The 26,414-nt window shown below is 40.7% G+C and overlaps 1 protein-coding gene across 1 annotated transcript; it reads right to left on the reverse strand.

Moving 5' to 3' along the window:
* Nucleotides 1-299: 299 nt before the first annotated feature.
* Nucleotides 300-26,414, reverse strand: mrvi1 (murine retrovirus integration site 1 homolog). Its single transcript, XM_070921296.1, has 23 exons — nucleotides 25,959-26,414; nucleotides 24,584-24,731; nucleotides 21,362-21,390; nucleotides 15,620-15,838; nucleotides 12,380-12,486; nucleotides 12,222-12,283; nucleotides 11,296-11,469; nucleotides 11,000-11,077; nucleotides 10,854-10,897; nucleotides 10,472-10,528; nucleotides 9,075-9,530; nucleotides 8,898-8,976; nucleotides 8,034-8,154; nucleotides 7,843-7,873; nucleotides 6,513-6,653; nucleotides 6,161-6,292; nucleotides 5,256-5,409; nucleotides 4,908-4,957; nucleotides 4,022-4,162; nucleotides 3,102-3,163; nucleotides 2,272-2,394; nucleotides 1,861-1,989; nucleotides 300-1,296 (listed from the first exon to the last, which is right to left on the reverse strand). Exons 1-23 carry the CDS (start codon nucleotides 26,412-26,414, stop codon nucleotides 1,140-1,142), a joined length of 3,150 nt encoding a protein of 1,049 aa, XP_070777397.1. The 3' UTR covers nucleotides 300-1,139.

The raw sequence follows: 26,414 nt of genomic DNA on the forward strand, positions 1-26,414 counted from the left end.
AAACAGAGCTAAAAGAGAGTGAATATTGGACTTACAATTATCAGGTGGTCAGAAACACGACTCTAAATGAACGATAATGTTGCTTTGTAACTGCTGGATGTGTAAATAAGCAACTGTTTGCTAACATGTTTGCCATATTAACTTAAAAGGTGATGTGTCAATGTTGTCTTCACAACTTGTTTCTGCTGCCCCCCAGAGGCCACAGAAATAAAACATGGCTATTGCATGTTAGAGGATGGATTGTAGCACCAATCTGCTTTGATAGCACCTTATCTTTCTCAATGGAAATGACTGCAATATGTTTTCAGGCACCTTTATTCAAAGGTGAAGTGGCAGAGCATAAAATCCATGGAGAACAAACAGCACAGGTAGGCACACATGTGCAAAGAAGATAAAAAATAAGCCTCATGCCATCTAAACAGTGCTCTCATACAACAAGAAAATCTCTCAGTGCTCTGAAGACACAATCCAAAATGGCACAAATGAGAACCATCAACTGCAAAATATTGCACTTAAGGAACTACTTTGGAATGTGCTTATATTTCAAAGTCTTTAAATACACATTATAGAAATTAAACAAAAAATAAAAACATTCCTATATCTTTAAATATGACTTCAAAATCTCTCAAGGCTTTATTATCTATTGGACCTGAGAGATTACACTTTAACATCAGAGTGTAGATAAATATACACTTTTTCTATTGCTGCATTTAATCGAAAGTGCCATATTCAGCATCAAAAACTACCCAAACCAGAACATATCTTTACCTACGCATCTAATTTAAATATATATGTATATATATATATATTTCATCACACTATATGATTGGTCCCTAAACAAAAATTACTATTATTATTATTATTATTCTTGCTGCAGCAAACACTCTGCCAATTTTTTAATCCAAACAAAATTATAACTTTATGTCAAAGGCAACATTATCCATAAAGCCTCCCAAAACTTCTTTGACCCTCAAAAGTCGGGGTCATGGATTCAAGTGAGTCCGAGTGTGGTGATATGGTAAACTGACAGAGACACAGGACGACTACCGTCCCCGTTACTCTGTTCTGGGGTTCTTTGGTCGTGCAGCTACACTTAGTCCAAAGATCTTCATCTCGCTTCGCACAAAGTCCTTCGCTGCTTACGTGTCCTCACGTCTGTTGTAGTAGTCACTGAAGAATGTAAAAATACCGATAACCAGACACATCCCCACAAAGACTGTCAGGGCGATCCAGAGAAGTCGTCGACTCAAGGGAATCTTGAGTCGGCCAAGAAGAACCAGGACCTCCTCCAACCTCCTGTAAAGATAATGACCTCATAAAGTATACAGTATGGATCTGATAGAGTTTTATATGCGATAGGAGTTTCTTTAAATGACAGATATGTATCTAAATATTTAGTGCTGCAGCAAAAAAAATGAAATCATTAAAGAGATCCATGTATTGGAAAGACATGGTATTGACATTGGAAAGATAAAAAGGAGTATCTTTAACTGATAAACATCATTATTAAGCATTATTTACCAACAGGATACAAATGATGTGTTTCAAACAAACATCTGAGGTGTTTTTTTCCTTGTGTGATCATGAACATCCAACTTTCTGCGGGTGGTTAATATTCATGTAAATACTGATGATGAAGTTCTTGGTATATTTAAACTACTTTAATGCAGCAAACTGAAAGTATGAGATGTAGAGACAGGGCTTATGGAGGTGTACTCTCATGGTGTAGATGAGATTTTTAGTTTTATAGTACTGCATTCTGACTGGAACTTGAAGACAGGTCATTTGGTTTGCTTATGTCAATACTGTCTAAGAACAACATATCAAACATGTTTTTTTAAAGCAGCAGATTCTGTTTACCTGCTTGTCTTTATCTTCTTTCCACTCTCTTCATCCTCATTTTTCGATTCCAGCAATTTCTCTGCAGCGTTTTCTTCTTCACGCTTCTCCTCCTGGAGCACTTTACTTTGCTTCAGTCCCTCTTGGTAGCTGCATTTGAAATGTACACATTTACCAGCAAGATCTAAGGATATACAGCGATAAAATGCCTGAAATGTTGATGTCCTAACATCAGGCAGTAACAAATAATGTAGAATTTACTGTAAATGTGTCAAAGTATACCAAAACATTATATACATGAGAAAATTCCCCTGTACAACAACAACAACAACAACAACAACATATCTGATGGCTCCAATGAATGTGGCAACAACGACGTCATCATACAGCGTGTGTTTGCGAGTAGTTAAGGACCAGAAGAGAAGGCCTCACCCTTTATTATACGCCTCCTCCTCAATCTTCGCCTTGAGCTCGGCTCTGATCTCGGCTCTGATCTCCTCTAAGTTGACTGAAGGCTTGGCTGGCTCGCTTTCCTGCTCCGACGCGCTCTTTCCACTGCATTGTTTCAGATGGGAAAGAACAATCAGCTTTGGACACCAACACCATCACAGCAGACATTATAAAACTGAGAGGAGTGTACATTTAGGTTCCATCACAACACCGTGGCCTTGTTTAATAATGGACAATCTGCAGCGCTGGCTGAGTGGCAGCGTGCGTTGCAGACACCATCACAGACATGCCGAGTACAAACAGAAAAAATGGAGCGGGCACTTTGCACATTTGTTATTGCTATTCTCGTCTCCTCACAGAACATGAAGCTCGGACACTTGAGAGCTCCACTCTGGCTCACTTTATAACCAGGATATGATTGGAGCCTTGTGCCTGGACTTTGTCAAACTCTTGCACAAATGTTTAGATTATGACCCAGGATAGCATATCCATCAACTGCAGCAGTGTTTGATTATTTTTTATGCTTTCAAGGTTATTTTCATTTCACTGGGGCTTTCTCTGCGCCGTAAAACACATCCTGAAGGTCACACAAACAAGACTAAGGTCCCACTGCAGCACAACATGCTTTTGATAAGAATGATTACAGGTTCAGGCTTGTCTTGGCCCATTGTTTCAAGGACTGTGCGGTGACCTTGGGAATCAAGTAATGGTATGTGTTCATACTGTACATGCAGTGAAGTGTGTGTGTGTGTGTGTGTGTGTGTGTGTGTGTGTGCAAAACACCACAATCACCACGAATACACAAAACATACCATTCTGCTGCTGGTTGTGCCGCCTCTGTGGAAGCGTTGCCTTTCACATCGTTCGCTTCACACTAAAGAGGAAAGTGTTGAAGAATATTATTACCTTCTAACAATAATAAATAAATAACGGACATAATTGTAAATATTCTCATCCTTTACCTAAGTTAAAGTAGCAATACCACAATGCGAAAATACTACATTACAAGTTGTACAAAATGTATTGTAATGTTATGAAATATTGGATGATTTTAACTGTTATTTAAATGAAACCAGAAGTTTAGAGGGGAAAAGTTACTTTAGTGGAGCTGCGAACAACTCTGAAACGTGACAAAACACTAGACACTGCTCTGTGTATTTGTATTTCATAACATTATCCTGTGCTTTCTAAATGTAAAGCCTTAAACTGTAAAGTAAAGTAAATAGTAACTTTAGCTGTCAGATAAATGTAGTGGATTAAAAAGGACAATATGACCCTCTGAAAGCAGTGGAGAAAGTATAAAGTAGCATAACTTGGAAATACTCATAAGTACAAGAACCTCAAATGTGTACTTACGTAGCTACAGTACTTGAGTAAATGTGCTTAGTTACTTGCAGCCACTGACAATTAATGTAGATATGACTTTGAGCAGAACTAATTTCTTATAACCAGTATATTACAATAATATGAGCAATATATCTATCCATTTTGAAATATCAGAATCAGAATCAGAATAAAAAAAAAACATCTGAAACTCATAATGTAAAATAATAATTGATGTCCTAAAAAAGAAGTGCTTCATGAGTAAGTGTCCTAAGATGACTCCTAAACAAGTTTCTAACCCACTGTACATAACTTTCATTCAGCAGTAAATCTGAGAGAGCGGGTGTTGCTTCATTAAATGCTTGATTTGTCATTCCCCATCATTTCCTGACAGGACAGGAAGACCTACCAGGACAGGAAGAGCAGCACCAGTGGTGGGTCCCTGGTTGGGGCCCGGGCCCGGGCCGGCTGTGGCTGGGGTCTGACCCGGGATGTTCAGGAGGTTAAACTTAGGCACCACCGCTACGCTCACCCTACGCCTGGGCAGAGCCTAGAGAGGAGACAGAACATGCAGCAGTGGCAGTGGTAAGGATGGAAAACGAGAACATCCGGGATGTTTTGAACATTTACAACTTAATGGCATGATGATGTCACTGAAAGAAGAGATCATTTCATAAATTGAACAAGAAATTTGGTCCAGACATTCATCCTCCCTTCAGGATGAATTGTAACAACTTTGGTGATCCCCTTGCTTTTCATCTCGCCACCATCAGGTCAAGTTATTCCATTTTTACAGATAACATTCCCATCAGCCTTGGCTGTACTTTGTGTTTAGTGCTAATTATCTAATGTTAGCATGCTAACACACTAAACTAAGATGGTGAATATGGTAAACATTATACCTACTTAGCATCAGGATGTTAGCATTGTCACTGAGAGCATGTTAGCATGCTGACATTAGCATGTAGCTCTATGTACAGCCTCACAGAGCTGCTAGCGTGGCTGTAGACTCTCAATCTTGTTACAAGATAAACACTCTTTAAAGACAGTCTTTAATAAAAGTCTTTAAATTGCTTGTTTTGACTGACTAACAGTCGAAGATCCAAAGACATTCAATTTACAATCATATGAAAGAGAGAAATGCAGCAAATCCTCACATTTGAGAAGCTGGAACCACAGAATGACATTACGCTTAATAGGTGACTTAAACGTTTAACCAATTATCAAAAGACTTGTTATTCAGCATCACTATTTCAGCACTAAAAAACATCACTCCGACCAACTGAAGCGCTTACCTTTCCAAGGGTGAGGGACATAGATCTTGACGGCCGTGGAACTCCATCATCTTTATAAAGACAGACAAAGCAACACAGAATGAATTAACCACAGAAACCATTCATTTCATGCTGGCTGCCGTGAAGCTGCTCAGTATCACAGCTTTAGGATACTCCAGTTACAGTGAGAAGTTGCCAGTTGAAAATATTTTTACAGAGCAAAGCAGCAGTGATGCTAAAAAAAGGTGCATGCTTTATCAAACCCTTGCCTACATAAATAAAGTTTAAAAATATTTTCCATTTACAAGCATAAAACCCTCAGTAGAGGAAAAATGTAATGCCAGGTTGGCTGAGTTTGATCTGAATTACCTCCAGTGTCTATGGACCCTCCGTAACAGCGATTTGAGTTCTGGTTGGCCAGCTTCTTAAACTCCATCAGCTCTGCATGGTCCTTCTCATATGTCCTCTTCAGGTTTTCCACATACTGCATCATGACCTCAGTGGCCTTGCTCATACGTTTCTCCTGTTGCCCAATGAAAAGTCAGTCAGTACAGAAACAGCAACCTCTGCCGGAAAAGAACGTGACCTTATTAACCTAAAATCTTAAACTTTAAAGCAGAGAGAGTCTGAACAAATGGTTCTTTGTGGACGGAGCTGTGAAACAATTTTGAAAACAAAAGTACACAACCAAATCTATAATTGTTACTTATGGCTGTCCAATAAACATTTGATGTATTCCATTAGCTCGTTGATTTTTAAGGGATAATGTGTGTTTTTAAAGCTGAATTCATTATTGTTTTGGTCACTGGGGGACAGACAAGCTACAGAACAAGCTGAAAGTCACTAAAAGGAAATCTAGTCATCTGAACTGGATCAATATTAATACTGGTCATTTTATAGGAGCCTTTATTTCTGTGCAATTGATGGAGCCTTATAATTATTTTGTTATTAATACATGGGCAGCAGTATAAAGGCAGTACTTAATATGAGTGGTTTGGGATTATAAATAGCTAAAGACCTTTGTACTGTGAAAACAGTAAATTTGCTCTTTAACTGATGATTGCTTTGGCTGGCATGAGGTCAGGCATGACATGAGATAAAAATCTTCACCATCATTTCTAAAAAGCCGCCAAACTGGCACTCCAGTGGCTTCAAGACATCCCGATTGAGAAAGTATATTTTAAGATGTACTGTATATTTACACAATGCAGGATTCTCTTTATCTGCCCTTAACTGTCCTGCATTTTCATCTGCATGTGTTTGTATAACAGTACCTGTCGGACTGCGCCAACTATCTCTGCTCTGCTGGAGAGCCGTGTGGCCAGTCGGTGCAGCACTGCCACTGTTTCTATGAGCCGCTGGTAGGCTTCACGCTGCTCCAGGTTCTGCCACTGTGGTGCAGTCATCTGCACAAAACACAAAAACATCTTGTTAAAACTCTCTCACGAAAGCAAAGTGTACATGAATGCCCCTTTTGTACCTGCAATTGGACTCGGACAAGATAAATATTTACTGTGTGACACTTCCAGGAAACATTAAGCAGATGAACGAGCACTAAAGAGCCCGTGGGAGCTCTTAGTTTCTAGAGAGTTAATAAAATATCAGCGGCTGTTTTCAAGGGCTGACCTTCAGTGCTCCTTTGAACTCTTCTAGTTCTTTCTCGGTGTCTTCCTCAGTCAGGTTCCTCTCCCTCTCTGACTGCTTGAGCCTCATCTCCAGAGTGTAGTTGTCATTACGAAATGCCAGTGACAGCTGGACAAATGCATTCTGTGGGGAGGAAGTTACAGCAATATAACACTCAGAATGGCACATTAAACAGCACATTAAATACAGATAAGCTGCTGGTGATGGCAACACACCAACTCAGTGCAATAAATAAAGAGGAATACATACTCTCCCACAGTACAGCGCACACACACACACACATACACAGGCTAAATGAGAGTCAGTGTGGTCGTTGGCATAATACTAATATGCATTTTACTGGTTAATGGGTGAGGGAGAATCAAGCAGCCCTGAGACCAGCATGAGGAACAAGCTGCGATTCTGACATTTGACCTCTTGATGTTTTGCAGCGTTGATCAAAGCCAGTCTGCACAGTTTTCCAACATACATGGGCCACGGCTGGGAGGAAATATATGACCTCTGACTGTCCTGATACAGACGCATCCCCGAGGGAGCAGCGAGAAGGGCTACAGCCCGAGCCTGACAGCGTCACTGATGTTTGCATTTTCTCCACAGGAAATCACTCCGAGTCTCTTCGGTCTGATCAGGAACAGAAAACACTTTCCTGTTGACAGAACACCGCCAATCCAGGCAGCCAATTTTTACGACTGTAATTAACTACTTTGGTAACAAAAGATGGTTATTATAAACATGGGGCTGCACGTGGCAAATGTTCAGCAGTGAGTGGAACAATACATCTGGCCGCACTGTCTGAACCCAATTTACTGCTTGAAGTAAACTGATTACTGTTGCGGAAAAAAAAAAGCGGAACATGGCATGAAGCTAATTATATGTATTATTTTTTTGCAAGTTAACAGTTGAAGTAGCAAATAACTGTATTTCTAAAGACGTTGACTCTCTTACAACTATTCAGTCTTTCATATACCACAAAAGTGAGTTAAAATGTTCAGTTACTAAAGGAGTAGTTGGACATTTTTGGGGCAATACTTTCGTGCTGTGTTTTGCAGAGAGTTAGATCAGAAGATCGAGAGTGGTGTCAATTTTCTCATCTAACTTTCGGCAAGAAAGTGAATAAGAGCATTTCCCAAATTGTCAAACTATTCCTTTACATTGCAGACAAGCACATGCAAATCACCACAGGAAATCAACTGTAGCATGCATGGACAAAGTGACTTTCAATCCTTCATCGTGAATGGGAATAATTTGATGTTTTTGTGACTATATGTCTTTATTTTTTTCACCCAAAAACCTGAACAGATCAGATACCAACCTCAACTTCTTTTTCAGTGAGTGGGGGTGCACTGGAACGAAATCAAAGAGGAACTCTTAGTATGGTAAGTAATGTACATATAGTATTTGTACACAGTAAAATTAAGATGGAAGGGGGGTTATTTTTGAGCGATTAGGAAAACAAGGCAAAAGTTAACAGTTAATTAAAGCAGCGGTTATTTTATTACACACCAGCCTGGTAGACCTCGGTGAAGTTTGAGTTTTCTCAGCATCACATCTGAAATGTTTGGCATGGCGTCAGACTTCTCCCTTGCCTCCTCACTACTGGCTGAGTTTGGAGAGGGTGGAGGACCTGCAGAGACATTGTCGCATAAATCAGACCTAAAGATAATTACCCGGCCAAGTCTTGATTCAAGTCTCAAGTAATTTGAGACGAGGTTTAAAGTCAAATCTCTAGTGTTTTTGTGCAAGTTAGCGTAAAACCTCACGTCTTTAAAGTGAGACTATGTAACTTTTCCTGAACAGCAGCAACTACAGGATAATGATAAATACTGTAATGTAGCGTAACAGTGGCAGAAGTAAAGAAGAGTCATATCGTCAGTGTGAGTGTGTTAAATGGAGGAAGGGTGCATTTTATTTCTTATAAATCTGACTTTTTGTTTGTAGGAAGGCTTTAATTGTTCTTTCAAAAGTGACATAGTCTTGCTTTAAGGTCTCTAAATGTTGACCTTTACAATGTAATGAAACATTTGTACAGTTTCCTTCAAAGCTGTGTCGATAGATAACAGCTTTAATTAGGTCAAAACCAAGTCTCAAGTCTACAGCTCTATCTCTCTCTTCCACAGGTGGTCTTCGAGCTTTAACAATCATGCCATCTGCTGATGGAAAACGTAAACAGCATTTGTTTCTCTGTCATGACGTTGCCAGTAAATGGGTGGCAAAGAGGGGAAAAAACAAGAACAGATCATCATCATTTTCTGACTGGAACAGATTTTCCCCGAGATTCAGGAAGTGCACACCCTTGGCGACGTTGCTGAATGTACTGCTGAAAGTACTCTCTCTTTTGTGGACAAGAGGACAAACAAGGACTGTTACCTTTTTCCTGTTCAGCAGCTTCACTCAAGTCTGGTAACTTGGATCCCACTATGCTTTGGTTACGCATCAGCTTGTGCTCCTGTATATACAAACACACAAGTATTTTCTGCCTTTCTGATAACATTTTACACAAAGAGTAATGACAATCACATGTAATCTGCTGAACAAATGCTTTACCTCTTTGAATTTAGACAGTTTATGTACACCACCCGGCTGGGAGGGGAGGTCCTTGTACCCTGAGGACTTAAAGACAGCATCCCTGGGCTTGTCTGAGAAGGTATCCTCCGCTGTAGGAGGGAAACTCGGGGCTCCATTTCTAGAATTAAGGCTGCCTACAGCATCCCAGGAAACAGCCCTCATTAGTGGAGGGAAGGCCCCGATTGTCTTGATCTCTGCTGTACAGGGGGCCAGTTGAGTAGGGGGTCGGGGGACGGGCTTGGCCACCCCTGTGGCCGGGGCCTGGTTGTTGTTTCGGCCTGGACCAGCTCCCTCATCCCCTTTACTGACTGCTGGTGGACTCTTAGGTGCAGCAGGATCACAGTTCTCCTTCTGAACAGCAAAACGGGGTGTTAGAGTCCCAGAGGACACTTTCCTCTTCTCAGTGGGCTTCCAATCCACCAGCAGTCTGTTGCCCTGCGGTTAGCAAGATAATGACTATTATTAATACATTTAGCATTCCTGTTGTGTTAATAAACCTGTAGTATTTGAATTACAATTCCATATGTATATTGATAAAGAATGTAGTAAACTTCTGTTTAAATGGTCAGCACCTTCATCTGGCATTAAACGTACAGCTGAGGCTGTCATGAGCTCTGCAAGTATTTGGACATAAAACCAAAGTACTGGACAAATAAAATGTGGGATCACCAGAGTCATTACAATTTATCCAAAGGGGAATGTGAATGTCTGCACCAAATTTCATGGCAATCCATTCAGTAGTTGTCGAGACATTTCACTGAAAACCACAAATGTCAGCCTCATGGTAGCGCTAGAGGAAAAGTCAGGAGATCAACTAAGTCACAGGATTCATCTTTGAACGTCTGTACAAAGTTTTGTGCAACTCCATCTGGTAGATGTCGATATATTTCTCTGGATAAGTGAAAAGTTTGACCTGCTGTTGGAGCCAGAGGAAAAGTCAGGGAATCAGAGTCATTGGGATTCATCCTCTGAGGAGCATGAATGTCCAAATTTACCAAACATCATGGCGATCCATCCAACAGTTGTTGAGATATTTCAGTCTGGACCAAACTTGTAGACTGACCGAAACTACCATCCCTAGAGCCACTAGCATGATTATAAACATCTCAAGACACAAACGATCAAAAAAGGAGTCAATTAAAAAGATAAAAGTATATTAAGATGTTTTTTTCACATTGTGAGTTTAATACCTGACAAAGGTCCACAAGTGAAATGTTCCCTCCTCAGTAATCGTAGAGTTGACATTGTGCAGGAGTTGAATAAGTTCTCTTGCATGACTTTACTCTTCTCTTCTTCAGGTGTGCATTAGACAATATTAAGTTTGTCATATCTGTGTTAATAAAAATAAATGCAGTGAGTGAATCTGTTCATATTACCTCCTGATCCTGGGTCGTTAAGTCATGCTGTTCTCGCACTGAAGGAACCTCTAGATGCTAGAAGACAGGACAACATAACAAATGTTCTTGTGTTAATTAATACAACTTGGGCCGAAAAGTATTGAGTGATTGATTAGATTAAAATCAGACAGGGCTGATTTTAATGATTATAAGTTTGTATTTGTAGAGACAATGTGGCACAGAGACAGTGCCTTAAACTAATTAGAGAAACATTTAAAAACACAATAAAAAGGGAAATAAAATGAACACTGCCAGTTTTAATTGGGGACAATGAGCATGCATTAAAACGTATCTGTACTACACCTCACGCCATCGTGAGTGAATGTTGTTTTTTTAATAACAATAACAGTAATTTCTTTACCTGCCCAACCGACTGTGAGCTGACATGGGTTGCCTCTGTGGGTCCTACAGCTGAAAGAGCAGAAAACAACAAACAAAATCATTCTGGCAAACTGCAATGGGCAAATATTTTCAATAGTGCCGAGAAACTACTAAGAAGTACTTTACCAGCTTGAGGAGCCATAGTCAGTGAGCTGCTTCTAGATGAACACGGAGACGTTGTCGGAGTTGGAGTTGGAGAAAGACCTGCGGATATAAAACATTTGTGAATTAAACCTAATTGAATTAATGCGTAATTGAGTTCAGTGTGACTTTCAACCCTTTTTAAAGTAACCAACTAAATCCAATTATATGTACACGAGACAACCAGAGCTCAGAAACTAAGACGCCATATGACTCCTTACCAATCAACTCATGCTGAAGAAATGATCTGCTGTGTACACTGTTTCTGTGTGTGTCACTACCTGTGGGTGAGTCGGTGAGGCTGCCGGTGGAGCGGCGGCCACGGCGTGTCAGGAAGCGGTCGCTGACCTTCTTGGCCTGTTCGAGCAGCTCCAGGTTCTTCTGTCGATCCTCCTCAGAGAGCTGCAGCTCGGGCAGCTGATCTTTCACCAGGTCGATCACGTTACCTGTGCTGTCTGAGAAACGCAATACACACATGTACACACACTTTGCTTTGGTTCCATCTTTCCACATTTCAACACTTCTATACTTGTATTTACAACAAGATAAAAACAAACAAAATGTAGTTATAGAGTACATCTCAGTACATCTTTAAGAAATGTTTAAGCACAAGAAGTTAACAAAGTCTGTGAGTGCTTTTGGACTGAAGTCATCTGAAGAAGACATTTAAGTGGGAGTCCTCAGTATAAAGTATAGTGCCAAGGAATAATTCCCAGATGGATGTGAGCCAGTAAATCAGGTGATGAGGATCAGCCAAGTCAAGGACGTTTTTTATCTCCCCCTCTCCTCAGAAAAGGGCAACAAGCTAAACAAAAGTAATCTAAGCAGCAAAAGCATTTCAGGCATGTGGGAGGACACACCGACAGATTCATCTCTCAGGACACCGATGACCAAACTTAGTCTAAATGTTGTGAAGCTTCTTGAGTAACTACACAGCATGAGAGCGTTATTTTGTTTTTATTCATTCTTAGAAAGACAGAGCATTCAACAAAATGAAGTCAAAGCTGTTTTGGCGAAGAAGATACTTTGAAAAGGTATTTAATAGTTTTCCTAATGTCCACTTAAAAACATTAAAACAGTTCTCTTTATGGAAAAACACTAGACTCTCACAGTGGTTATCTTTGGATAATTACAGCTGCATTGTGTGTGTGTGTGTGTGTGTGTGTGTGTGTGTGTGTGTGTGTGTGTGTGTGCAGGGTTTACCCACCGACTGTGGTGATGGGTCCGCCAGATGAATTTCTGGCCAGGCGAGCTCTGGGACTGTGTGGCCTGAGAGAGGAAGCAATAATGATTAGGACACATTGTACCTGTTTACAGCCAAAAAAGAAGAAAACAATTTCTGTGTTTAAGATGGTGGATGATTACCTGCTCTGCTCGAGGGGATGTCCATCTTGTTGGACAATAGTGGCCTGCTGTGGGTAGACGATAGTGGGGGCAGTCATGACGACAGCTCGACTTTCACACGGTGTGGACTGTGCAAAAAAAACACAACAAAACAAAAGTGTCAACGTTAAAACAAGGTTACAGCAAAACTGCCACAGGTGTAATACATATGTTTTGTGTTCATTTAACAGATATGGATATACTGTTGGAGTTAAACTGGAAAACATTTACAGAATATCAAGACTGACACACTCACTGTGCATCACGTATGTGTCGTGTTTCCTTTAAAGCGGCTATAAATTATAATTGTATAATAACAATGAATCAAATGACAATGTGAAAACAATGCGACAATGTGAAAGGTGTCGCTGATAGAACAGTACAGCGAATTATCACCTGAATGTGCAGCTCTCCTCGGCTTTATAGAGCTTTATAGTGAGTTTCAGTTCAGTGTTCAGCTGTCTGACCTGCGACTCTACTGTTTTGGTTCTCTCTCACCGCTCTCATAGTGTAATTTCATAGACCCTTTGTCTCTTCTCTAAATGTCGTGATAAACCATGGCTTTGCTTATATAGGGAATGAGGTTGAGGGTGGTAAGACAGACCTCCTCAACATGCTTTTTGATTAAAATAAATAGGTTTGTGGTTTGTTCAGACAGGCAAATACAGCCTGGTTTTCAACAGCAACTTTTTGCTCCGCAGTGTTGTTAAGGTTCAGTCATTTGTGTCTCAACTAGAGACACAAAGGAGTAGGAAACTCTCCAAGAGAAAAGAGAGAGGTTTATAATTGCACTTCCATGAAGCTGAGGGACTCACAAGGGAAAGATTTTTAAAAAGAACGATCAAAATCGAAGCGGCAGAGGCCGAGACATCCTGACTTTCAGTCTCTTGTATGGGTCAAGCGCGTAAGCCAAAGAGACCGGTCTCTATATACATAAAGAAAAAACAGATCTATGTATGTCAATGCACCATCCACATGTCCAATTACGATCGATGGAGTGGTGCTGGAGCATGGTGAAAACTTTACCTATCTTGAGAGCATTATCAACAGTGACAATGGGGCCGAGGAAGACATCAAAGCCAGGATTAACAAAGCAAAAAGTGTCTTTAGTCGACTCTATCTCATCTGGAAGTGTAAGGTCTACAGCCTCGAGACAAAGATCAGGTGAAAGCAATGTGGTGAAGAGACGGGGCCAGGCCCAAGCTGTGGCCGAAGACAGACTCTAGTGGCAGAAGAGGATTGTTGCGGCCTTATGACCCACCCGCGACAAAGAGGATTAAGTAAGTAAGTATGGGTCAAGCTTAAAGAAATGCTCGATCCTACACTTCCCGTAATGCAGCTCAATAGGGTTTTTCATTAGACCCCCCTGCCTCTTAAACACTTCTTTAAAACGCCACACCCGCAGTTTGTAATGCAGGCAGTCCAGAGCCACAGAACACATAACACTATTTCTGCAGGCTACACTGTACTCCTAGTGACGAATAAACTGAACTTCATGTATTCATGAATTCCTTTTTCATAAAATCCCAAATCCTGGTCCAACCATCAAAGGTAAGTATGCAAGTAAAGACTGAGATCAAACACTAATTCCTTAAGAGCTCTTCTCAGAGCTTATCTGTGCACTAGAATCCTAATAAAAGGATTCCCTCTGATGGTAATGCTGCAGAAAGGCCACTGCTGTGCTGTAATAAAGGTGGATACTTTTCTGCAGATTAGATTACAGTCTCATTACATTCTGCAGAGATGTCCTATCTAGCCTGTGTGTTAATGAGAGACTGCAGAGGAAGACAATGTTCTCTGAGGACTCAGATTGTTTAACACTTTGCTGTCTGCTGGATGTTTGACCCCTTCAACATATTGTTGTGATATGCTGAAAAGGCCATATCTCTATGCTTGGGGAGGTTCATGATTTAAAGGGTCAGTTCACCCAAATGAGAAAAAGATTTAATTTCCATTTACTCCTACTGGTATCTAGCCATGCAGATAGTTTTGGTTTTGTCTGCTTTTGAGATATCCATCCTCCCATTTCTGCTGCCCCCCCCCCCCCAGTGCAATGAGAACTAATAGAATTTGTGGTGCTCAAAGCATATAAAAATGTAATATTTCTGTTTTAAAAAATCACCACAAATATGACTTTCTAGAAATAGTGTCCTTGTTACTCAAACGTTTTCACTGGAACCACTTTCAACAGAAAATAGCATCTAAAAGTTGACATTGAGCTTTGTAAATTATGAAGTGAGTTTTTTAAAGCTAGAGAAAGGAAATTGCATTCAGCTCCATTGTATTGAGGTGGCAGCAGGAGTTGCAGAGGTGGATGTCTGAAAAAAAACCTGCATAAACTGGCAGATAGTTTAAGTTAATTAAAACAAAAACAATCTGCAAGGACAGACAGCAATAGGGGTAAATGAGAAAATTGTATTTTGAAATGTAATTTGGGTGAAATTATCCTTTCAATTTGACCAAAAGCAGTTCTTACTCCCGCTGGGGTTGCCAAAATTCTCAGATCCTATCTGAACCAATCTGATGGTCTCAAGAAATGTCACGTTCATCAAGCAGTAATGCCCATAAGTCAAGTCAGTTTATATTTATATAGCCCGAAACCACAAATCACAAATTTGCCTCAAGGAGCTTAAAGCTGACATTTTATAGAGACATGGCCACCATGAAAAACCAAAGAGTAAACAAAGAGTGGATTACATCCTGAACTGTAGTCAGTGAGCTCCACTGAAAAGTCCACACATCTTTTTAAAGACTTCAGGAGTGGCTCTAACATGGGTGACTTACTGTGAAGGACTTCAAAGCCATCCAGGAATTAATAGAATTAAAGATCAATTTGTTAACATTATGTGGGAAACCACAAACATATGTACCACGTTAAACCCCAGTATGGTATCTAGAATTTGTAGCTGTGATCGTTTGTAACTTCTCTGCACAGCACAGCGTCAGGCTGGTAACCACAGGGAGCATTTGTAACCGGGGTAAAAACAAGTCTGTGGTTAAAGGAAAAAAACACATTGTCCTCTCACTTGCGAGAGATTATTCAAATGCTTCTACTGCTAAACTGAAAATAACATTTTGAGGACAGACTTCAGTAGCAACATTGATAGTATTTCCTCACCAGGGCCAAACGGATTATTCAGTGTCAGTTTTTATGGACTCACATGCTTTTGCCAAAAAACAAACAAACAGAGCTCTTTAAAGAGTGACTGAGAGCGCACTCACTGTACTGGGAGAGCTGGAGGAACTGTCCAGCTCCTCGGGGGAGTCCTCCTCTTCCTCGGGCAGCGTGGGCATGGCGGGGGTCAGCGAGGGGCGTGAGCGGGTGTGGGGGAAAATAAAAGGTCTCTCAGCGGCACAGGGGGCGTCACGGGACTCCTTGGAGCTATGATCACTTTGTTCAGGAGGAGATCCCTTCAGCCAGTGTTCCTCCTCTTCCTGGAGCTGCAAGATCATCACGCAGACATGAGGACATAAACATGTACAGTATGTTCTGCATGAGCAGACACGTGAAATAGATGAGTTCATGTTGAGGGAAACTCTTCCTCAACTGAAGGTAGCTATTGAACTCGTACATTAACTGTATGTATGACGATATTCTGAAGGAAGTCTTCTGGTTAACCACAGCTAAAAAAAGATACAGTAGAACTAACAAAACCGTCACAACATAAACAAATGTCTGAATACAGAACAGCAGTGTTAGAACATTTCCCAACAGGCTGTTACATCAAAATAAAAACTGGAAACTGTTACTGTATTTACCTATGAGTCAACCGTATTGCTGTAGAAATCTATTTTTACTTCATTTATGCCATGAAAAAATGTGAATATTCACTTAAAGTTATCCTGTAGAGTTTATGACCACTAGTAGCGCTATGGAGCAATGTTTGTACCAGTGGGTCCCTGTTTTGTTTGCATTGTGCATTGATTATGCACACACAAATCACACCCTGCTGTTGGTTTTATTCCACTGATCTACAGGTGGCTGTAACACACCGTGGAACGCAGTAAACAGTCGACATTTTCTAGGACAAGGACTTTGTGTTTTGGTGATGTTTACAAGAAAAGGCCACAGGGCACATTTAAGTGTGTGAATATATTTATTCAAACTCCCTTCACTGGGCAAATGGAGAAAAAGATGCATTTAAAGTCTTAGTTGTTAGTGTTTTGGCTTTGGAAGACAGTGAAATGGCCTATTGTTTGGATTCTTCCCGACTCAAAAAGTAATGAGCAGCAATTTTATCATTTTTATCTGAGTGATGCTCAGTGGAGCAAAACACAAAAACAGCTCCACAACATGAAAAGGCAAATAAATACCACTCATGACTGAGCCTGCAAAGCCAAAGTTACATGCGTTTTTCTTCCCACACAGACTTTCATCCGGCAGTTACCATTTTTACCAGAAACTCAGTGACTGGGATACACTGGTTTGTTATAAAACATTCAGTATAACTTTCTCTCACAGGCTGACTGAGGCAAAGAGCTCCTGAGGGACAGCGTAGAACAAACAGAGGGGACTGTAGATAAAATATGAAAGGAAAACAAATATGAGAGCATGCCGTGTGGAACAAGCATGGAGGATAACTGAGAGGAGAAATCGTTACTCCACACAAAATGTTTTTTTCATTTAAAGCTAATCAGCAGTGTGAATTTATTAAAGTTGAAGTATTATTTGTATTAGCAGAGCAAGACACAACAACAAAAAAGAGAACGACAATAACTGATCCTTCACTGCAACAGAGGAAATTATACAAAAATATGTATGTTGTTTGACTAATTTGAGCCAAAGTCAGGATAGTGAACACTGCATATATTCATGGCATTAATGATTAAAGTTGCAATCCGAACCGATGATGTGATCAATGCAAATGAACAGTAGAATAATATATTTGTGAAATACAGTCTGCTTGTGTTCAAATCTTTCCAAACTCCAAAACAAAGCCTGTGCTATGGTGCATCGATTCATCTGCTGATTTATCATTTCGTCATGAGCGGAAATAATAAATAATCCATCATAGTTTAGTTTCTCATGTTTCAAAGTCTTCAGATGTTTTGTTTTGTCCGAAAACCCAGAGAGAGATTCAGTTTACTGTGACGACAAATGTTCACATTAGAAAAGCTGCAACCAGTGAATTTTTATTCTTTTTGCTTCAAAAATTACTTGAACAATTATTCAGTTCAACTGCTGTTTTCCATCAATACTGCAGCAGTTACCTGGCTCAAAACTAAACTAAAGAGAAACACAATTTAAATATTACGTGTGTGCAACTTGTTTGAATCATTGTTTGAACTCACAGCTCTTCCCTTTTTAGTAACAATTTTATGCAAATGTAAATGCAGAGCAGATTTAACCCTCTGGAGGAGCACAGTGCACTGCACAAGCTATTGTCAGGGGTTAATGTGGTCCCCATTTGTTTGGTCTCACCAAAAATAGAAAGATTAACATATGCATGGCCGGCACAGGTGTGGCTGTGTCTTTACTGCCAGCGCCTGTAGTCACATTCACCAGCTGATGAATAAGGCGTGTAGGCGACTGAAAGGTGTGATGATTGGTTATTTCAGAGGTATGGCATGCACTTTATGCAGGACAAATCCACTGTGAATTCAGGGCCAGAATATGCAGAGTGCTGGTCAGTGTCATCACAAACATGACAAGTTCTTGGTAACATATAGGGCCAGAAAGGCTGTGAGTCACTGGGGAGGAAATGGGTTGTTTAACTGTCTCCCAGTGAGCTGCGAGGATATTTCCTGACTGCAAGAATACTGTCACACAGGATTAAATTCACTGTTCTTTCTCAGCCTGCAGTAGCATCTAGTGCAGAAGTTTTAACACTGTTTTAAGCTGTTTTACTGCAGTTACCATTTAAGAAATATCAAATCTCCTGCTGGTGGGGAGAGCAAGAGCATGCGTCTTTTGCTGAATCACTCAATTGTTACTAATTCAATCTTCTTCTCATACCTGACAGTATGAACTGTCTTCCCAGGCTACTTCCTCTGTTATTATTTATCAAATCACAGCAAAAGAGATCAGCTTTGATGTTCTGCTGCATATATAAATATGAGAGTGAGTCACCAAATATTTCTAACGTGATTATCTCATTTCCCGTGTAGTTCAGGGCGGCTTTAGTAACAACCATCTGCATTTGTCGTGAATGACTGAACATATGAACCTTAATTTCTTTTTATGTAACCACTTGCTTTATTCTTTCCTCAATATTCTACTTTTTCCAAAGCTGCTTTTTTTTCTCTCTCTCTCTCTCTCAAAAATATGCCAAATAAGGACATGAACAATTAGATACAGAAGAAGAAAAAAGAAATCACTGATAATTCAAATAGTAACAAGTCTGCGTTAGTTCATTTATAAGAAAAACTTCTTACTAAGCAACCAAACTAACAAGCAAATGCAGTTTAAATGTCTGTTGAAGAATAATGAACCAGGCCACAACAGAGAACTGACAGAGGCAGTAGAAACTAGTGCCACTTGAGAATGACTCAAACCAAACCAAACAAAGATGCCAACCTGCCCTGCAGGTGGCTTGACGGCGCAGACTGTTTCCCTGGCAGACCATGACACTGAGATAAATATTGCTGAGTAATTGAATCACTTGGGTTATTTCCTGTTGGGGGAACAGGACAGAACATACAAGCCTGAACACAGGCAGCCCCAGCACCACAACACCTCAACAACACTGAAATCTTGCTCTTACAGTACACGCTCGTCCTCTAAAAGAAAACGTCTGTGTCCATTAGAACCATCAGAGTCATTCGCATTAACTACTCATTGCAGCCAGGCATAGCCGTCTCTTTCCACAGGGGGAGACGAGGGGACCGGCACCCTCCTCCCCTCCTCCAGTTACATAAGCCTGCTCCCTCTTGCCAGATTTGTTTAAAATTTGGTTGGGTGAAGCACAGAGTACAGGGCCAGCAGAGGAAGTGGTTGCTACAGAGCCACAGTCTGAGATAACAGGGCAGAGGAAGTGTGAGAAAGAAACAGAAATGGATAGACAGAGAGATGTACGGTCAGGTGAGGGAGTAGATAACTCCACTGACTTTTAAAAACAAATGCATGGTCACACACCAAGAAGGAGGAAAGATGACACAGAGTTTCACTTCAAGACAAACACTAGATTATGTTAACTCACCCCGGCAGCTACAAGTCAGGCCGACAAACTGTCAAAAAGTCCAAAAACACACCGTCTCGCACAAGTTTGACACAACTGCAGAGACGCAAACAGATAGAGCTGAACCTGCATCTCCCAAAGCTGCATGTGTCCACCTAAAACCATCACCCACTAAGACCCCACAGCTCCACGCAGCCGATCGTCTGAACCTGTCCACAGGGAGAACGCACATTACCTGAGTCCACCACTAGCGCTGTAGAGAAACACACACACACTCCCGCAGATCTCTCCAACTCAGAGCGACTTCCCGCAGTCAAACTGTCACTCTCAGTCTTTTCCTCAGAAAACTCCTCTATCCTCGGGGCTTCTCCTTCCTTCACCCGTCCCCTCTGTTCCCTGTCTTTTTTCAGCAGCAGCCTCTCTTTCACTCCTGGGAGCTTTGACCATTTAAGGAGAAGGGCTCTGTATGCCTCTTTGGGCTGCTGTGGAGTGTGTGTGTCTGTGTGTGTGTGTGTGTGTGTGTGTGTGTGTCTGTGTGTCTGTGTATGTGTGTGTGTGTTCTCAGGCTGCTGCTCCACTGATCATCCCTCAACTAAAACCTGAAGAAAGTTAGAAAAGTATGTTATTTTTTTCTGCAGGGTTTTGTTTTGTTTCTCTAATCATAGTGTGGGAGCTTGTAGGAGAATGTTTTGTGTGTTGTCGTATGCGAGGGCATGTTTGTGAGAGACTGATAGATAGATATATTGCATCCGTCCGATCTGTGTTTACTCTGCAGCCCAGGAGGAATCCACGCATCCACTTCCGAGCTCTTGAAGTTCATTATTGCTTGGTAAACTGTATCGTCAAACCTTGCACCACTTGTGCTGCTTTTTAGCAGTGAGAGATTTTGGATTTTAAGTGCTGCGATCGTCCTGAATTTTGAGGGGGTTAAAAAAAAGAGCACAACAGTCACATTGTTTGGAGGAACACAGCTGACGTTCACAGTAAATTACAGCATTACAATTTGAATTAACGTGAGCTGATAATCTTAAGTGCTGCAGTGTGAAGTTTATCAAAGGAGCAATTTGTGCTAAAAAGTCAGATGTTCTTATTATTCAATTCAACTCGAGTGGAGATCTTTTAACTTATTGAGGCACTGAGATTGTGCTGTTTTACCCAAATCCACAAGTATTCAGATTCTTTACTGAAGTAAAAGTACCAGTGCAACAATGTAAAGATACTCTCTTACAAGTCCTGTATGTCAAAATATACTTTAAGTATCAAAAGTAAAAGTACTCATTCTGCAGGAAAATGGCCCTTGAATTGCATTATTAGACTATTAATGCTGATGCATCAACGCATAAGTAGTATTTTACTGTTGTAGTTGGTTGAGGTGGAGGTAGTTTTGACTTTACAGTTAAGTAGTTTAGTCCAATGGTTCCCAAACTAGGGGTCAGGCTCCTCCAAAGAGTCACAAAATAAATCTGAGGTTGTGAGGTGATTCATGGGAGAGGAAAAAAACAGAGTTCTGCTACATAAATCTGTGTTCATTTCTTGGACATTTGTCAAATGTTGTTAAATATTTGACCTCTTGAGGCTCAAACTGTAACTCCAGGTTTCACGTGGAGTAGAAGTAGTATAAAATAGAAATACTCCACTAACCGCTAAGTCAAACTGCACTTTGTCTTTACACTGGCAAGCTTGAAAGACATCAGTATAGTATCCCCTTAAAAAAATAGCATTTCCAGAAGCCAACTCAAAAAACATAAAAGACAGGCAAACACACGACACATCAGGCATGCAGTTCTGCCTCTGCATACTGAAACAATATCATATTTTACTGCAGTAGAGCAGGAGGGAGTCTTACCGTGCAGCAGCTGTCTCGTCCGGTGCCACCTGTTGGAGCTAGAGCACAGACAGACAGTGAAAACAGTTGATTTGCATTTAACAGGAAAGCATGTGCGATGCAAATGTCATGTGACGGTTAAAAAATAGAAGCGAGTAAGTCGGAGAGAGAGAAACACAATGAGAAAACAAACAGGGAAGGAATAAATTGAGTTTTGTGTCCTGTGAGGATAATGCTGTTAGCGTGATATTCATCTGATTGGTAGAACTACTGTAACTCTTGTTTCAGGAAGTACGCCCCCCCCCAACCCCCCCCCCCCCCCCCCCCCCGCCTCTCCTCTACATCTATAACTAGGGGCAACAATAACCTGGCAACCATTTGCATGAGGTGCTTGATCCGCTGGTTGAAAACTCTTGGCTTAAGAAAAGGCTATTGTGTCGTCTGCTTTAGTTGCTCTCAGGAAAAGGTCGGTAATATTGTGACACCAAGCAAAGGGCTAAACACCACTAACTCTCAGGCGTTTATGTAGAGCACCATCAGAGCTGAACAGCAGTACACGTTAAAGAGGGAGGAACTACAAGTAAACCAGTATTATTCCAAATATTACAGATAAAAAAAACAACACTTTACTGCTTTTATGTTGCTTATTTGATGGTGCCACTTCCAACAATCTTGACTCTTGGAAAGTACAAATTAGACTCTAAAACTACTTGCAGCATCTCACAGATTTTGCTTCATAAATCATTACACATCATTACACAAACCATTGAGAAAAGAAACTACCTGAAGCAGTGCATGTTGAGATGACGATGATGACGATGTACAGTAGATGGAATGTGTTTGCAGCTGTGTTAACGTCCACACGTTTGTCCTAATTTAACCTCATTTTCACTTCAGACGCTGTCAGATACTTTTGTTTTTCTCTCCAGTTCACTGTCTTTCTTTTCTTTTTTTTTCCCTGGAAGCGTTCAGCCTGACCTCACAAATTAATTCACATTCCAGCTAGAGTGATTTTGGTATTTCCACCTTTTCTCTCATTTATAGAAGAGCACACAGCCTACAGCCACCACACACACACACACACACACACACACACACACACACACACACACACACACAGACAGAGCATTAGACCACTTTTCTAAATTATTTACATTCAGTCTCCAGTGGATCTTCATTCATCACACAACCTGACTATGTCTTCTTTTAAACAGTAACATGAAACCTGAAACTGGTTTTATTCCTTTGTAATGTTACAGTGATGTGCCTAAAGTTGATTTAATATCTTGCACTAATGTTTTATTAGTGTAAAGTAGACAAACAAGGAATATAAAATAGTTTTAAAAGCCTTAATGTCCCCAGAGAATAACTTTGGTGATGCCCTGATGTTTGCTCTAGTGCCACCATGAGGTTGACATGAGTGAATGTTAGCATGCTAGCACGCTAAACTAACATGATAAATACGGCACTGTAAACATCATTCCTGCTTAACATCAACATGTCAGCCGTGCCATTGTGAGTGTGTTAGCATGCTGAAGTTAGCATTTAGCTCAAAGCCCCAGCTGTGCCTGAGACTAAGTGCAGCCTCACAGAGCTGCTAGCATGGCTGACTCTCAGTGTTGTTTGTGACTGCGCGTGTGACAGTATGTGTCATGTGTCCTGCTACATTTTTCTAGTCCTTTGTGAGGTTTTGTCTTGTCCGTTGTTGCAAAGTTATGATTATCCTCTGTCATTGTATGTATCTGTTTTATAACAGCTTTTATGAGGCTTCTTTTCAGTTATGCTGTATCCTAAAACATGTGCTTTGATGCCGTTGTGTCTGCTTCTTGTCTTGCTCGTTTGTTCCTTTTAATGCTGAATATTAACATGTCCAGGGACTGCAGATGAAGCCTGTGTGCTGTCCCTGATAAATAAATAAAAAAACGTAAAGTATAGTATTTTAGAGGCAATGCTAACATCTATAGCTCGCCACATGGGGAGAGCTGTAAAAAAGACGAAACCTTCCTCTCATAAACAATGACTGGACTGTATTATACAACATCCACATCTTGAGGTACAGTAACATCAAACTGGCAGTGCACATATCAACTTTTATGACAGCAATGTTCAACATAAAATGTTTATTATCCATCCTGCTGCGGCTCTTTGCAGATTCATGTGGTAAACAAAAGCAAGTCCACATCAACATGGCACTGGACAATGTAAACTTTAGACAGAAGGCTATAAAATAAACAAACAAGTGTTCATGGAGACGATTAGCTACTGTCTGTTCATTTAAAATATAATTTCCCCCTCTGAGGCCACCCACTGGTTCTCAACAACCTCAACAGGCTCCAAACTCTTCTCTACATCACAAATAAACAATTAAATATAAGACTTGGCCCTCTGAGCCATCGAGGGACTCTTTCTTGGGGGAAGGAGAATTTGGAAATATTTGCCACGACCTTTCCTGAGGTTGAAAGAAAAGTGGCCCTTCCTTTGGCCAAAAACATAGTGCACCATGATTAGTATTGGAAAATACGTGATGAAATGCCAAAGGCCGTTTCCCCATTTCCAGTGCTAGCTGTAGGGTTGTAGGCTTCATATGTACTGTATCAATCTTCTTAACTAACTCTCATCAAGAAAGTGTAAAATAATTTCTCAAAATGTTCTGAAACATGTGCCAGAAGCTTTTGCAATTCATTTGAAGAAATTATATTCTTTTGTTCACATTTGCTTTTGTTAAATCCCTACTGTAATGCACCTAAAAGCCAGCATTGTGTACTTTATGAGCTACAGATCTTAGATTTTCTCTTTATATAAACTTGCTCAAAGCACTTCAGAACAATTCAGACGTAAATGTAAAATGGGTCGAACCACAGGCTTTGAGAGCAGGAAACAATAACCCCACCAATTCAGAAACTATGACACATTATATACTGTAAGGGTTGTCAATTATGGGATGCTATGTAGCTAAAAATACTCATCACTCGCTGTGTTTACATAAAAAAATAATTGTGACCACCCCTCATTTTCCCCACGGCCCCCTTTGATAGATAACAGACACTCCCTCAGAGCTTATTCTCTCTTCCTCCTCACTGTACCAGCTGTTGTGTGCTATGTAAATATCTGCTGAGCCTATTTTCAAACATCCTCAGGGATTACCATTAGAGGAGGAAGTAGCATTAATTCATCTGTGTCTCACAGCGTACCCCATGGCTGCGATAACACTAATGCTGTATTTTTGTAATGCAGCCATCATACCATTCATGGGTAGCTGTGGAGCCTCACTGACTTCTGGGATTACAGGAGATGGAGGAGGACTGTCTCTGTCTTCAGGCTCCATGTCGGACTCAGCTGTAAAGCCTGCGGCTTCTGTTCCAGGATCAGCCGGCAGACTGGGACCTGGATACTTACATATGAGATGTTGAGAGAGACGACAAATCAACTTTGTGTGTTTAACTGTCTGAGAACTATGATTTATATTATGAAAAAAATATGAAATCACTGTTATTGCATTAACACTAGAGCAAGTACTTTTACTACATCTATAAATGTAAGGTTCTGAGTCTTATTGGCTTTTGGCTGAGAGTCCAATGACTGCATGAAAATGAAAAACCCTCCCAAAGCTATAAACTTTCAAACCTCCGAATAACACTGCCAAAAAGTGTAAGAGTATCTTAATTGATTCACAGAAAAGGTGATCACAGCTCACATATTTCTTTGCTGATCACGTTACACCATTATGCGCATTGCTCTCCAGTGCTGTGGATTTAAACACTCTCTTACAACAGTCGTTCCCAACATAGGGGTCGGGACCCCCACAAGGGGTCATGAGATTATTACCAGCACGGGAAATAAGAACACAAAGTTATGTTTATTTTTTGGACATTTATCTAATCTTTGTTATTTCCTCTGAAATACTGCAAAGTTTTACCTTTTCAGGCCATTAGGAGTGATACAAATGAAATGTCTGATAAGAAAAAATGATCCTTTCAACTGCTCACAACTCAGAGACCTTGTGATGAGGAGTTACAAGTGGATCATCACCTTGTATCAAGGGGGGGCAGGCAAAAGAAGTGTGGGTACCACTGCCTTACAAGTTTACAGGTAATATGGTTTAATGTTTTCAAGCGTTAAAGTGTGTACACAGACTTTGCAGCTCAGAGACTAGTAGTGTCTCAAGAGTACGACTAATGTCATAACCTCAACTCGAAATCTTTAATACCAGCATGATTTATTCTGGCAGTTTTTGTTCCCATGGGAGTGTTATGAGCTCTACGTGACAAAATGATTATAAAAGTCCATGCAGCAGTTTGAGATCAAATCTGGATTACATTATAAGATAAAATCTTTTAAAATATTGACAGGAGGATTCTGAACACCCATGGAAATAGTACATTTTTAATTATATGCTTTTAGAATTTGCTGGTGCTTTTCTAATATTAATTATTATTATTATTTTTATTTTATGTGAAATTTTATCAAATAAAGATATAATCAAACACGTCCAGACACACATTTTAGCAGAGCATCATATTTCTGAACATACAGAAATCATTTTAACCACTGTGATCATTCAAAAACTACAACTCGGACTGTTACTCTGATGTAAAGCAAACACAGATTTTTAACAAACCTGAGCTGGAGCTTGTTCTGTGATCCTGGCCTCCAGGACGTTCAGCTGCTCGTCAGTGACGGCTGCTCGGCCCAGAGCCTCCTCCACCCTCTGAGTGATGCTCTCCATCCTCACTCTCACCTGGCTCACCCGCTGCTCGCTCTCTCTCACCAGCTCGGCGGTCTCCAGGGCACTGGTGACCATCGCCTCCATCCGCCTGAGGGTCGTCAGAAGGCCGTCTGCGGTCACCCGAAGCTGGGTCTGCTCTTGCTCTGAGGCTGCTCCACCTGTGATCTCCTTGGCCACTGCTGCATCCCTCTGATCCTTCACAACTTTCTCCACAGCTCTGTCTGGCTCTCCTCTCTCAGTGTTGGTTTCCTTGTCAATAAGAAGAACCCCACTGCTGTTTTTTGGCTCGGCCACACACTCCTGTGCAGATCTTAGAGAGGCTTGCAGGTGGCAGACCTGCTCCCTCAT

This window comes from Enoplosus armatus, chromosome 1 (genome assembly GCF_043641665.1).
Source record: "Enoplosus armatus isolate fEnoArm2 chromosome 1, fEnoArm2.hap1, whole genome shotgun sequence".
NCBI classification, from domain to species: domain Eukaryota; kingdom Metazoa; phylum Chordata; class Actinopteri; order Centrarchiformes; family Enoplosidae; genus Enoplosus; species Enoplosus armatus.

Bases quoted from the DNA above. Each gene is read 5' to 3' on its own strand.
- mrvi1 (XM_070921296.1), bottom strand. From the start codon at position 26,414: ATGAGGGAGCAGGTCTGCCACCTGCAAGCCTCTCTAAGATCTGCACAG. The intron at 12,487-15,619 runs GTGAGTGCGCTC...TTTTTTGCACAG, and splicing joins CCTCCAGCTCTCCCAGTACA to TCCACACCGTGTGAAAGTCG. The intron at 1,297-1,860 runs GTAAACAGAATC...TTATCTTTACAG, and splicing joins AAGAAGATAAAGACAAGCAG to GAGGTTGGAGGAGGTCCTGG.